Genomic DNA, 15,328 nt, shown 5'->3' on the forward strand with positions numbered 1-15,328 from the left:
AATCTTGCCAATAAAATCCCTCCATAAGCCAGAAATTACTTGAAGGCATGCACAACAATACCAACATATTTACGAAATTTCACATAAGAGAGATAAGATTGTTCTTCTGAATTGTAATGTGTACTAGGTAGCTACTCTAAATTAAGATATAATTTTTAATTATGTCTTTATTCATAAAATGGTCTGTTTAGATAGAAAGTATTTTTTAGATCTTTAACAGTATATTTATTGTTTTGATTCCAAATGTTGTACTTGGTTTATCTGGATTTGATCACACTCTTCATTCCATTACGTTAAAATAGAGATTGTTGATGTGGCATTTATTGTTGACTTTCCAAATGGATTCTGCTACTGGCATTTTCTGACCTAATTAAGAAAAAGCAAGACAGAGCCATGGATAAAACCATTAAACTGGCAATAATGTCATGTTCACTGAGACCACACAGTGTTCTTGATTCAAAAGAACTAATTGTACCTCCTGTAAGATTTCAATTTGGATAAAGTAGCAGAGCCTATTTGCTGTTGGAATCAGGAGTTGGGAGAATGCTCAAGACAAATTACAGATTTATACCGAAAAATATAAGTCTTACCTCCAGGCTTACTCCGTGCCTGGGTTAGTCTGATTTGAGTGCTAATATCCAGTAAGGAGTGGAGAATCTCCATTTCACAAGCAAAGCTGGTTGGGATGTTTAGGTGTTCTGTACAAGTATGTGCTGTAGATATCTAAGAAATGTTATTTTGGGATGAAGCATTTCTACAAGACATTTTTTGCATATTAATTAAATAATTAGGTGAATGTCACAGTTGAGAGCCTAAATGTATCTCTGAAGTGCTGGAATAGCATGGTGGTTCTGAATGAAATATTTGGGCCGAACTTGTCTGTTTTTCAATGACTGTTCATCAGTCAAACATGCAGGAGTGAGATTTTGAAGTTCCTCTTATATTTGGTTGGCCATACCACTTGAGATCTAGAAATTTCATTTTTAAACCTAAACCCTTAGACACCATTCCTTCACTTCTTGACCCCTGTTGCCATTATTTGTTTTAAAAGTGTCAAGAACCCAAAAGTTGTGATGCTGGGGTTTGTTGCAGAAATGCCTTCTTAGGTGGTTTGTTTTCTTGCCCCATCCCAGATGATGGGGGCACAAATAGTAAAAGTTTTCAGTTCTTAGATGTTAGAATGAGCTAGCATCAGGTGCCAAACCTTGACACTTTTTGACATACATGGAACCAGAAAATAGTTTGAAGGCGCTCCTCTTTCCCCAGCCCAGTTCCTGAATTGATATTCAATGAATGCTGTTAACTACCTGACTCAGTTTGCCTTCCAAACTCTTCCTAAAAATCCAGATATGGGCAAAATGTTGTTTGTACACAAGTGTACATCTGATTGTATGGATCACATGCATTTCTTAATGTGGTCCACAGTGTCAATGATTTGAATCTGAAGTTTTTTGCTGTGCTGCCGCATGTTTGGTTGATTAGACATTTTTCCTCAGAATGGGTGTGTTCTCTCATGGGTTACATCAACAACAGTAGATGGAAAACACCGCCTGCACACTTTTAATAAAGGGCAAAGAATTAATCCAACAACTATTACTGACATTTAAAGATTCAGTTAGGCCTCAGTGGTTGTTTTAATGTATAATCGTGAAAAATCTGAGTTCTGCAGAAGCTTTTCGTTGACTTAACAGTCTTACGTTACAACCACGTTTAATACCTTTGTCCTATGTGTTACAAAAGTTGACACACAAAGGTGTTACGAAGTAGTCAGATTAGTAGTAGTATTCATTTTTATTTCTCATTTATTCTTGTTGAATTTGTAAACTGTCTCTATCCAAGGTTGAGATTCAAGGCGGTTTTTGAAAGATACAATTAGAACAATCAATTTACAAAACTTAACTTGCACTAAAAAGCAAGGTTTCATTGGCTGCATTCTGAACATATGTTAGATAGATTGCTTCAGAACCTTGCCTAGATAAAAGAAAGGGGCAGGTATAAATCTTAAACACCAATTTGGGAAAGGATTTATATTCACAGAATGTTACTAGAGCCAAGTTCAAGCTCTTATTATTTTCAGTGTTCTGTTGTTTAGCCAGTTCCCCACAATTCATATAAATAAATGTTGTAGTCAGCAGAATGTTAAGCTTGGAGTGAATCTGTGGAATCTGTGGGAGTAAATATTTTGCCGAAAGCTCTTCGTTTGTTTTGAGTGTACATTTAAAAGGGGGTGTGTGTGTGCATTTTTCCTGGTTGTGGCAATGGGGGAGGGATGTTTTATTTCTTACTGGCTAAGGTTTGTTGTGAAAGGTGAGTGATCTCATTTGGAGAATTACTAATTACAATGACTAGACTACAGGTGGTTGATAAAACTCTTGGGCACTGAAAATGTTTAGGGACATTTACTACTGTTCCCGTTGAGAACAGTCTTTTCTGCCGAGCTTCATTTGGAACAACAATCTTTTCTGACATTTGCCATTAATTTTGTCTTAAATTTAAGAGTGAATTACAATGAATGAGATTAAAAGCTTGGACCAAAGTGATTAGCTAGACCTGTCAAGAAAGAAGAGCTTTCTGTTGCAGAGCGCTTTTATTACATTATCTCTTGTTTAAAGTCTGGGATGCTCTACTTTGAAGACCTGGCACATTAGCTCTGAACTTGAAAATCAGAACTGAGACAGAAGAAGAATCTTAATTTTTGAAACCATCCTTTTGCCATGTGGACGAAAAGGAGGCAAACACGAGTAAAGCTACAGGTTCGCTTCTCCCTTTCCCAGTTCTAAATATTAACTGAAAAAGAATTTGATGGTAAACTAAATCTGTGAATAATCTTAAGGAAGGGAATGTTTGTATCTCACAATACTTTGTTATAGTCTGCTGTTTTGAACTCTTTTAGAAAGTGATGTTTTTTGAGGTTTTTTGGAGGTTGTTGAAGTTTTAGTCAGTTTAGTACTGTGGAGTATTTTACAGTGTAAATTTGTATACAGATATTTGGAAACAGTTACTGAACATTTAAACTGTTTTGTTATTAATGCATATATGTTTACATTGGGGTTGGCTTATCTTTCTCAATTGTATAAGTGTGGAACACCAAAGGTTAACCTATCTCAGGTAGCAGTCCATTTAACAGAGTGCTGCTTTCTTGTAAAGCCCAGTTTAATCAAAGTTATACAGCTAATATATGTTCAGAGGAAATGGATTGATCCCAGAATTAACCTTACCTGTCCGTCTTCTGAAGTTAATGAAGTTGAACATACATCTCTTTGGTTTTATGTTGTTTGCTGTCCCCTCCTATTCTTTTTTTTCCTGCTTCTTTACACTTTCAAGTCATTTCTGACTTATGTCAACCCAAAGGAGAAGCTATTATGTATTTTTTGGCAAGATTTGTTCAAATGGATTTTGCCTTTGCCTTTCTCTGAGGCCGAGAGTGTGCGACTTGCCTACAGTTGCCTAGTAGCTTTCTGTGGTTGAAGTCGAATTTAAACTCTCTGTGAATAAGTGTGGATTTAATATAATTAATATTTTACAGCTAGATTTGATTCACTGTATAATTAAATAAAATATTGTGATCTGTTATCCTGCCAAATGAAGTACCTTGGTAAAGATGTGAGACTGGCTTAGTGCATCATATAATTTTTGGAAACTGCTTATTTTAAATTCATTTTTCTTAGTTTTAAGTGTAGTCAATGTGGATGTGTGTTCTTTAGTATTTTTTTTAATGGGATTCTATCAGTGGTTCCCATTTTGACTGTTAAGTGGGCATGCATACTGAGGACTCAATTGGCACGCACATAGCACCAGCGTCCAACAAAGGAAAGCAAAAAGCCCTGAGGATATCTGTGTCTCTTAGAGTAGCAAATTTGATCACTGTAACGGAATGGGAATGTCAGATTTGTAGAATTGGTACAGTTTGTTCCTTTGCTATCACATACAAAAATATCTCGATTATTGGAAGATTTGGAAAATGCCATGGCTTTGCTTTTTAAAACAATAGTAATCCAAGCATAAATGAACCTAAACAACTTTAGTGTTGTAAGGTGCAACTGTGTGAACTTTTCATACATTTAAAGCGGTAAGGTAAAAGCCTTCTTTATGCATAACTTTAATATTAAGATTGATTGCTAATCATAAGATTTCTACCAACAAATTGTAGCTAGCATGTTAAGGCTAATACATATAACTAACCTGCATTTTATTGCAAGAAGTCTTCCTTAATTTATCAGATTGGCAGTTTTTAATATAATCTCCTCCTGATTTTTGTGTCAAGAGTATAGTCCATATTTAAGTTACTGTTTTTACTCTATTCTTTATGAATATTGTGCTTAACCTGCCATAGAGATGCTCGTGAGCCCAGATAGAAGTGTTTCACTTTCTTCTTCACAGCTGTTATTCCATTTGTTCTCGTATTAGAGGAATCTAGTTAACTGTTTAAATTAAGAATGGTTGCTTTGTTTTGTTTTGGAGTAATTTGTTTAGGATGATGTCTAGCTTTGATCATTTTTCTGCCACTTTTAAAACATAAGGTAATATTATTTTAAATTGGTTTTCAATTTTATCAGAATTTTATTTATTTTCTACATTTATATGCCACCCTTCTCACCCCAAAGGGGACTCAGAGCGGCTTACAAGATATAATTGTTTCTGATTTGTGCGCTATTTTCTTTGGACTTCATTTCTGACTTTGGATTTTATACAATAAAGACACAAGGAGTCATTCATTAGGTGTTGCTGTGGCTGGGCAGCTAGGCCGTTGTTATAGAATTTTACTATATTGTATTACTGTTGCTTTTAATATTCTGTATTTATAATATTCTGTAATAATTGACAGCATTTACAATTAGTTGTATGATGTTTTGAGATAATGTTTTAGTTCTGAAAAGTGACATAAAATCTTTCTAATGAACAAATACAAACACTGTCTTGACACAATGTGATATTATTTACTCCTTTTGTTTTGTAGACACCATACCTGGCTGGCATAGATTTTCTTCTTCTGATTCCATCTCTCTTCACTTCTATCAAACTGCATCTTTTTTCTTGCTCTTTTTATAGTGTCTGTAGGTGCTCAAATGAATGGTGGAAATTTACTCTTATTAATAGAAAAAAGATAGAACATTGTACTGGTTTAAATCAGCAAGTTCTCACCATAGGCTTCCATGCTTGCAAGCATAATATAGCTATTTATTTATTATATGATGAGGGTTGTACAGAATGTAATGCCTGTAAGGTCATAACTCCTTTATTAACATCATGAGATATATGTAACTACATGCATGTTTAAAGTAACTCTCTGCCTATGACATGGAAGTGCTGAAAATAGTCTCCATCAGTTGTGATCCAATTGTGCCACTTTTGAATCCATGCATCAAATTCACTTTGGAAAAACCTTTTCAGGGACTTACTGGTCAAATGTCTGATAGCATATTTCACTTCATCTACATCATTGAAGCACGATTCTTGAAGGGATCCTTCATCTAACAGGACAAATTAAAGTCTGAGGGTGTCAGAACAGGGCTGTAAGGCATGATATGGCACCATTGGGTTTCCCATTTGTGCAAGAACTTGAGATGTTGCCAAAGATGTATAGGGCCGTGCATTGTCATGGTGTAATTTGATTGCATTCCACTGTTTTGTGGTGTTTTCTTACGAATAGCTTCATGAAGATTTCAGAATGGTGCAGTGTATTAATTACTGTTCATTATTGTCTATCCCTTGAGGATATCATCAAAATCACTCCAAAGTCATATCAGATGACATTCACATTCCACTGTGCTGATCATGGGCTTTTGAATTTCTTCAGTCTCTGTGAGGTGGAATACTGTTATTCCATCAGCTGGATCATGTTTTCTGGGTCATATTGTATATGCTCAAGTCATAATCACTAGTGTAAATATTCCCGAAAAGAGTTTCCTCATGGGCTTCAGTTGCTGCCAACAGTGCTGAACACACATTCAAACTCTTCTTTTTCAGACCAGCTGTTAATTGATGAGGAACCCATTTAGCACTTTTCTGTATTCAATGCTGTGGATATTTTGCTTGGCAGCATTGTGACAATTATATGCCGGTCTTTGTGAATCATGTTGTCTACCCTGTCTTCGTCTGACTGTTTTTCATCAGTCTATGCATGGTTTATCTTCAATACTAGTGTTGCTTTCTTTAAAACAATTCACCCATCTTCGTATCTAATTCTTATCAGTTGTTGCGTCACATACACATTTCTGAGCTTTCTGTGGATGTTGATAGCAGTCCACCCTTCTTTGGTCAAGAACTCAATGGCTGCCCTTTTTCCTGCTTCAATATCTATGGTTATGCAACACGCAGAAATATAAAAATTCTGTTAGCCACGCAGTAATAATTATCTGGTGGCATAATAGCATCACATTTGGATTAATCGTTTTGGAGAAAATGGCATACAGGCATTACTTTCAGTACACCCCTTATATTTTTCACACATGATGGTGTAGAGGGGAAGCTGAAAGGAATGAGTTTGCGACACTTGTTCTCTTGTGAGGCCCTCTCCCTATTTGCTTTGTTTATTTGCATTCCTACAACATTATTTCTGTTTGATACTCCAGACCAAGCAAACAGTTGAAATCAAGAGATGTTTTACTAGCTTTAACCTCATCCTATTTGCTTCTGCAGCTCCTCACCATTATTTTTAGTATTGTTCCAAATCACTCCCCAACACCCTTGAGGAGATGGGGAAGTTGAAGTGGGGAGCAGCAAAAATACTTTCCTTCCCTGTCATGGTAACATAATATTCTACTGCACCAAAAAAACCTGCTGTCAACATGGAGATGCAACTCTTATTACTTTTTTTCCATATACATCGGGGATGGCCAGAGCACCATCCACAGGCATCCCTCTCAGGTCTATTTTTGTAGTTCCAGGTGAAAATTTTGTAGTTTTTTTTTACTCCAAAATGCCCTCTAGAGCAGTGGGTCCCAACCTTTTTTTGATCACTTTGACTGGAGACTACTTGACCAAGGACCACTTTGATCAGGAACCACTCTCCAACATTAGTATGAAAATGGTTACGAATCAGTCTTTGATTAACTTTAGATTCGGTTTGGAGTGCTGATTCAGAAAATTGCATTGGATAGACCACATCAGCTCTAGTTTCTGATACAGAATATATGCCATGGTCAGTGACAGGGAAGGTGGCATGAAAGGAGAAGAAATAAAACAAACCAATAAATAAATGAAGAGGAATGAGGCTCATGGACCAGATGTTTGTCTTCACAGCCCACTGATGGTCCGAAGCCCACAGGTTAAGGACCACTGCTCTAGAGGATATATGTTTGGGTGTTTCTGCCATGTTTTGGGCATTTGAAGCCAATTTATGCCCAGAGAGTCTTCTTTTGGCCACAAAGGTCTAAAAACGTGGTGAAAAACACTTCACCTGTCCTTACAGGGCATTTGAGGGCAAAAAAAGATTGGGGTGGGAGGCAGAAACAAGGTTTTGAGGTCTGGGCTTTTAAGGACTCATGGGAGAGGGCTAAAGTGACCCCCCAGTTCTCCACAGTTGCCCACTCATAATTTATATTGTTTTATTCTTCCTTCATTCTGTACTGACACACTCCTTTTTGTAGGAGGGGATGAAGGAAAGAATAATCTGTAAAAAGACATAGTTTTTTTTTTTCTACGAGAGCAAGATTTTCTTAGATCCTCTTTGAAACTGTCTTTAGTTGGCTCCCTAGCACGGAGTTTCCAACAAGTTGCAAGGTCATTCACAGTAGCTGAGACACAATTTGTGAAAGCCACAATGGCTGTCTGGTGTAATCAGATCAATAAGAGATTCCCCACCTGGAAAAGCCTACCCGTCAATACTAAGAATTGTGGTGCCCTTTTTAGTGAATTCTAGAATTATAAAGACACTGTATATTGAAACTTATAGGAAGACAAAATAGTTCATATAAAGAGAAAATAACCTGTTATGTGGGGGATTTACATATTTCAGAATTAAACCTGTATAAATGCATTCAGTCCTAGTTACAATTTTTGAAGTGTTTGCATTGTTTAATGACATTTTGCTTTTTCTGTGGCCATAATTTCCTTTATTTTTGTGTCTTGATTGCACTTGATTCCTTGTACTGTCTATTCTTCCACCCTGAGCCAGGTGCAGGAGGCCAGTTTGCTCACCTCTCTAACCATGGATTAAATGGCAGAACATTTGCTTTAGTAAACTGTTGTGTTGAACTCAGGCAAACATTAAGAACAGCAGAACTTTTCTGTGTATTCATTTGTTTTAACTTCATTATACCTTTGAATTATTTAAAACTTTTAAGCATTTATAGTAAAATAGCAACATATATATTTTATCTAATAATGTTTTTAGCCTTTGCAAGATATCTTGGCTTCCATATTGGGAGAAAGGGGCGCAAGAAAGAAAAGAGAAAGTCGGTCATGTTACATAGTATATAATGTAATGTTTCTCTTCTTGATTATTTGCAGGTTGGGAATCCACGTGTTGAACTCACACTTTCAGAACTTCAGGATATGGCTGCCAGGCAACAGCAGCAAATTGAAAATCAGCAACAAATGTTGGTTGCCAAGGTAAATTGTACTTCTAGTGACATGAGGAAGGAAAGAGCTGAAAATGTGTTGTCTTCACAGAAGGCTATAGCTCCCAGCAGTACGGAAAAAATGATCCTTGAGAACTGATATTAATCCTGTGTTAGGCAATACATCTTGTCTGTGACTCTCTGTTGCTTTAGATTTGTTTCAGTAAACACAGAGCTTGAATCAGATTCAATTCTTTCCTTTTTGTTTTGCTATATAAATGCTGTAGTCGGTAAAGATAACAGCATGAGCATATTTCACTCATTTTTTTAAAAATTGCCTTGACGGTAAAGGCATTCATATCAGTGGAACACTGTGTTGTCTGCTGTTGTACCAGTGTAGCCAACATGCAGCATTTTTGTGCTGATGCAGCAGCTCAGAAAAGCAGGAGCACACAAGCACTACAATTCATAGCATACTGTGGGACTGGGCTGCCCCAAATGCATAAGCAACAGAGAACTGAGCTCAGTTAACATACTTAAATGATCCAGGACTTATTGCTTTCAATAAAGTTCCACCTAGTTAGTTGAGGAACCACAGTTTCAGTGCAAACAGAAATATTTATGGTTTTGTCTCACAAAGCATTTATATTTCTTGGAGAGGCAACAAGCATATGGATAAGATCCAGTCCAGCATTCCACACTGCTGCTGACCCCCTCCTTCTTTTACTGTTGCTTCTGCATTTCTGCCTTGACCTTCCTAACAACAGCGCATTACCCAGGGGGACATCTAGAAATAGGAATACAAAAGTACAGCTGCTGTATGGGTGGATTGGTGGGTGGGTGAGTAGGGGGATAGCCATGTATTAGCACCTGAGTAAACTAGTCCAGTTCCATTTGAAATTGTTAGATTCTCGGCCATCACCCATTCTTGTGATACAACATTCTAAGTCTCTGTGTTGCGTGAACACATTGTTTTTGTACAATATTGAATTGTATTGACTTTTGTTTGTACTGAATCAAAAGAAATAGCTTTTAAAGTTATATTTGTTGTTTTGTGCAAAACAAAAAGCATACTGCAGGAGAAAAAGGAAGCATTTCCTGTGTTTGTTCATTCTAAAGAAGTAGTACATATCTTGATCCAGATCTCCTTATCTTTATCTGCTTGTAATCCTCTGCTGGTCATTGTTTCTTTTGGGAAATTGTGTAATGGAGGGTTGGGATTCATTTTGCTGTAGGAGGAAGTATGTTCGAGGTGGAGGAAATACAAGTGGCAGGAAATTTAACAGATGCGTTGGAATGAATGTTTCACTTGGATTTTTTTCCCAAAGCGTCCATGAGAAATGTGAAAGTGAAATATTTGGTATGTTTTGAAGGATGCAACCTAGACAAATTTAGGCATACTTTACATAATAGCTGCGTTAAAAATTCATTAAATGTGATTCTTAACTATGATTGTTTCTAAACTTAGATTAAGCAGACAAAAGAAACCATTACGTAGTTTAAAAGCTGGCTTAGTGAGGCTTTGTTTTTGTACCTCTGATAAATATGCATGTAGCTGGTGCTGCTCTTCTAAAATAAGACAGCATGATTACATGTTCTGCTTGTTTTGTTAGGAACAGCGTCTACGTTATCTCAAACAACAAGAACGCCGTCAACAACAGTCAGTGTCTGAGAGTGAAAAGCTTCAGAAACTTAAAGAGCGAGTGGAGACCCAGGAGACAAAGCTGAAAAAAATACGTGCCATGAGAGGGCAGGTGGATTACAGCAAGATTATGAACGGCAATTTGTGTATGGGTAGTTCCTTCCCATTACTTTTAGCTTTTGAGCTTCTTGATTCAGAAGGTGATTCAAAGCCAGGCCACTGAGTCATATGCTTCTGTGTTTGAGCTTCTCCTGCATATCCCATTTGTATGAGGAAACATTAATGTGAGTCATCCTGTTCATCTGGATGCCATATCCTCAGTCATGGTTGCAATTTTTCCCACTGCTCAGCTGAAGCAAATGGCTGCCATTTTTCATATATATATATATATATATATATATATATATATATATAGTACGACCCTCTTTAGTGTTTATGGTTTACTTACCCATACTCCAAAAAAAAAAAATCCTACTCCCTGGAAATGTTCAGGGCCTCTCTAGGTTCTCAGTTGTGATTCCATGGTATGCTTTTAACTCAAGTGTAGTCAAAATGTAGAGTTCATTATTCATGGTTTCAGGTATCAGTGTTGGAGTGTTTACCTTGGAATATTTTCCCCATGAGTGTGCAGATTGTACTGTAGTTTGGTTCAGTGGTAATCAGAACGGGATCTGTGGATTAGTATCTGCCCACAGTTTACTGGCTGAAGGTGTATGGTAAGTTTCTAGGAAAAAAGCCCAGTTGTAGTCTAAAGACACAAATATGTTGTCAGTCCCTTATACACTGAAATAGGTGAGTTTCTAGAGAAAAAAAACCATTTGTAGTCTAAGGGCACAAATACGTTGCTAGTCCCTTATACACTGAAATAGGGGAGTTTCTGAAAAAAAAACAACCCCAAAACAGTTGTAGTCTAAGGACACAAATAAGTTGCCAGTTCCTTATACACTGCAATGAAAATCTCTTTTGGTCCTTCACATTAGATAGCTTAAGAAGCAGCGATCTAGTTCACAATAATGTTTTTTGGGTCACTATGAGGAAATGTTTGGCCATGACAGAGCTGCAGGTGACCTTGTATTGGTGGAATGTGATGTGAAATACTGAAATAGTAAGTATATTAATATGCTGACATGATTCATTTGGAGCTAGAAAGAATTATTTGCATGTTTTAAGGACTTATTTCCAAATGTATCAGCCAATCATATAGATCTCCTTCAGTATGGAACATAAATTTGTAGGTTGCCACATAGTGAACCAGGCACATAAATAGGAAAGGGGGTTGCAGTTTACTCGGTCACTTGTTATAATGCTATTTCAGCCTTTTCTGCAGTCTTCTACATATGCTTTTTACTAATATGAGTTGCTTGTATATGAGTTGTGAAGTGGAACAGAGATTAATTTGGTCCAAACCTCGAATATTACAGGAACCAGAGGTTCATGGCAAATTCCTGATGCTCCGTGTATCCTAACTGGGATTGTGTGGCCTCATGTCTCTAAGCTCTGTTCACTTCCTCACAGGAATATGTGTGTTCAATAGTAGCTCCTACATTTGGCTTGTTGTGCCATATCTGATTATTCAAGCAGTTCCTTCTGCAGGTTGATACTGCCCAAAACCGTGCCATAACATAACTTTACTTAGGCCACAGCCTGCCCTCTCCCTCCCCTTATGCTCCCATTATTTTGCTCTTGTACTTGCTGCATAGGAAGAAAATATCATTGTTTATGGTAGGGATATAACCTCCATACCTAATATGACTTTCCTGGTGGGGTTATCTTATGCTTGCCAGATTTTACCATAGAGTCTATTATCTCTCTGACAGAAGTTTTAAATGCTTCACTTCCTGTTAGAAATCAAACATTCATCCTATTCCTGACTTGCATCTAGGTACCAGTAGGCCATAACTGCAACATGAAGGAATTTCTGTTGCAGATAAAAGGTTATGCCTCCCCCCCCCCCCCCCCACACACACATTTCTCTCATTTTGTAGTCAAAGGCATTCACAGTGTAAATCCAGTTTTACTGCTGAGCAAATAAAAGATTTCCCACCACTGGCTTATGGCCTCTCATACCAATTTATATGTGTATTCTTTTTCATGTCATCTTTTATTTGTAGCTACTGAAATCGAACACATCAGTGCCATGTTCCAGGAAAAGCAACAAGAACTCCAAGCTGCAGTATTAAAAGTAGACCAACTTACTCAGCAGCTTGAAGACCTGAGGAAAGGAAAGTTGAATGGTTTCCAGTCTTACAATGGACAGATGACTGGACCTGCGGCTGTAGAATTAAAGAAGTTGTACCAAGAGTTGCAGGTAAATGACAAAGACATATTTTTTGTTTTGTTTTTTAACTTAGAGCATATCCACAAAATTTAAGGTTATTTTTCCCACTTACTGTAATTCTACTTAATCAGGAATTCCAAAATGTTTCACCTTAAAAAAAAATTGTACGAGAAGTAGTCTCAACTCTGAATGATTACTGTTGTATGTTTTGTAGATTCGTAACAGGCTTAACCAGGAACAAAACACCAAGCTACAGCAACAGAAAGAGTTGCTGAACAAACGTAACATGGAAGTGGCTATGATGGACAAGCGCATCAACGAGCTCCGTGACCGCCTGTACAAGAAAAAAGTTGAGGCACGTCAAAAAGAAAACATCCCTGTAAGATAAACTATTAAAAGGGCCACCTTTCCGTGATTTCTACAAAGTCCATAACACTTCATAAACGTTTCACTTCTTTCTACCCTAGAATGTTAACAATGTCAAATGTTTATGTGTCTTAAATTTATCTTGTCATGTAGGTTGAAATTTAATGTGAAAAATTAGTTCCTGCACAGAAACTGCCAGACCGAACATAGTAATAAGATGATCTTATTTTTATATTAGATTATATTAGAAATAGAAACCGTCTTCATTTATTAGTTCGATAATGAATTGCCTATTATATAGGTGAGATTCTTCATTTGAGAACGTACTCACCAAAATAAAAGAGTCACTTGGTAGCTTATACTGTTTTGCAGCCTATACATCACAGTAGTTGGTGATAGAGCTCTATAAAAGAAAAGTTGGACTTGCAGAAACATTGTTTGAAAAAATAAATATCTAGAAAAATAAAATGCCTAAAAGAGTAGAGGAAGGGGAGGGCAGGAGATAACTAAGCAGTTTCAGACTTCAGTGGGGAATACTACATTATGTAATGGTGATAATTTAAAAAAAACAACACTAAAATGGATGGATATCCAGGTACTCACATATCTTTGATTTGTCATTTTAGTTAAATCGGATAAATGGAACATCTTCACCTCAGTCATCATTGAATGCTTCAGGCAGAGTGGCAGCTGTGGGGCCCTACATTCAAGTTCCTAATTCCAGCAGTTATAATGTGCCGGTTGACCCAGTGAAGCCACAGTCTCTCACCATTACCACCAATGTAACTCATGGAAGATCTAAATCTGGTAAGCAGTTCACCATATACATATGGTGCTACTGTTTTGTGAAGTGGGCAGTATTATTGGAGATGGTTTTCTGTCCTTTCTGTCAAATGAAAATGAATTTGGTTCACCATTGTCTTATTTCTATGGTTTGTACTCTATAGATTTACAGAATACAAAGGCTTGATGCTTTGCCTTTTCTTTCTTTTACTACTGGATATATTTGTGGATTTGTCAATTATATATCTAAATCATATATGGACTCTTAGTTAAATCCATATTTAGAATTGCAATAATTGCGAAATAGAAATGCTTTGATGCTGAAGACGTAAAACAGTTTAACATTTATCTTCATGTGCATTTATTTGAACTGTTTCTGTACCCTGCTGTTTTGTCTTGCATAGTTTACTTTAAAAGTGAATATTTTGGACTTCGCCAATGAAGACATTTCTGGCTATAGATTTAGTAACAGACACTTTTACCAACTATGTTATCAGCTTGGTAACTTGAGCCCTAAATATGATCAGGTTTCTTGTTTTTGTTTGGTTTTGAGCCATGTGGTCTTATGTATAATTACATAAGCTTTTCGAAATTCTGCTCTTCTTTCTTCCAAGATCTAACTTGTGGAGCGTTTCTGTCTAGGTTCTGTGGAAGGAATAGTGTGAGGTCTCTGTTGTATTATGTCAAATATCATGCTTTTTACCCCCTGTGTCTTCCTGTTATCTTTTTACATTTTAATCTCTCTTTTGTTATTTATGTTGTAACTTTATTTCCCACATCCTATTTTCCCTCCTTTTTCTTTTTCTGTGTGACTGGATCTGGTCATCTATAGATACAGACTTTGGGTGTGTGAAAAAATCTCCAGCTCCCTGGAAGATTTCTGATTTAGACATTATAGTGGATCCTATTCTGTCACCTCCCTCTCTTCAATCTGCTGTTCACAATATCAGCCATTCGGCATCTACTCTTTCTGAGATCCTGAACTGTGAGTCCATAGAAGATCTTTGGCAAGATAAGAAATCCCACATTTAATATGGTCATCTGAGCTATGGCACACAGATGCATATTAAACAGAAATTTTTAGAAATTCTGTCATGTTCTGCTGTGTATAGTTAGAGGAGCTTGCATGCACATTTTGAAATGTGTGTGTGTGTGTCTGTGCGTGTGTGAGAGAGAGACAGAGACAGAAAATGTTTGTGACTTAGTATTTCAGCAAATAATTGTTTTATAGCTATTCAAAAAGCTAAGTAGATAGGTTTGAGTATAGAATGTTCACTAGATTGTGCAGTTAGTGAATTCACATCATATACTGTCCAATCCACATGTCCACAGGACCAGTATCCAAAGTTTTTTTATCCACATCTGACAAATTATGTCCTTTCTAAGCATTTTCTAAGTCCTCCATACAACTGCCAGAAGTCCTTCTTTTCAATAGGTCTTGCTATTATCCCCCTTTAAACACAACCACAAGAAATCCAGGGACATATTCCCTGTGGAAATGGTGGTTGTATTGTACACGTGGGTAGATGTACTTATTGTTTGAGTTTAATAATAATTCATGAACTGACTATTTATTTATTTATTTACATTATTTCTATCCCGCCCATATCAGCCCGAAGGCGACTCAGGGCGGCAATTTGTGATTTGATAGGTTGTTGAAAAGAAGTTCTGGCTGTATGTACTGTTCTTAAACAGATTACTGGATCCAAATACAGATTCAGAAAGACAGATGGATGTGTTTATTCATGCCTGTTTCTC

The 15,328-nt window shown here is 36.8% G+C and overlaps 1 protein-coding gene across 7 annotated transcripts in view; it reads left to right on the forward strand.

Moving 5' to 3' along the window:
- PPP1R13B (protein phosphatase 1 regulatory subunit 13B) overlaps positions 1-15,328 on the forward strand; it is a 75,377-nt gene that overhangs the window by 44,610 nt on the left and 15,439 nt on the right. For 2 of the 7 annotated variants that reach the window (XM_060754943.2, XM_060754977.2), the window contains 6 exons: positions 8,452-8,553; positions 10,115-10,289; positions 12,255-12,451; positions 12,636-12,800; positions 13,414-13,594; positions 14,403-14,555. In XM_060754943.2, coding sequence (XP_060610926.1) covers positions 8,452-8,553; positions 10,115-10,289; positions 12,255-12,451; positions 12,636-12,800; positions 13,414-13,594; positions 14,403-14,555 — 973 coding nt within the window. Of the gene's footprint in view, positions 1-2,631; positions 2,754-8,451; positions 8,554-10,114; positions 10,290-12,254; positions 12,452-12,635; positions 12,801-13,413; positions 13,595-14,402; positions 14,556-15,328 lie in introns of those variants that run through there. The other 5 variants (XM_060754956.2, XM_060754963.2, XM_060754982.2 and 2 more) reach the window with 4 other exon arrangements.

This window comes from Anolis sagrei, chromosome 1 (genome assembly GCF_037176765.1).
Source record: "Anolis sagrei isolate rAnoSag1 chromosome 1, rAnoSag1.mat, whole genome shotgun sequence".
Taxonomy (NCBI): domain Eukaryota; kingdom Metazoa; phylum Chordata; class Lepidosauria; order Squamata; family Dactyloidae; genus Anolis; species Anolis sagrei.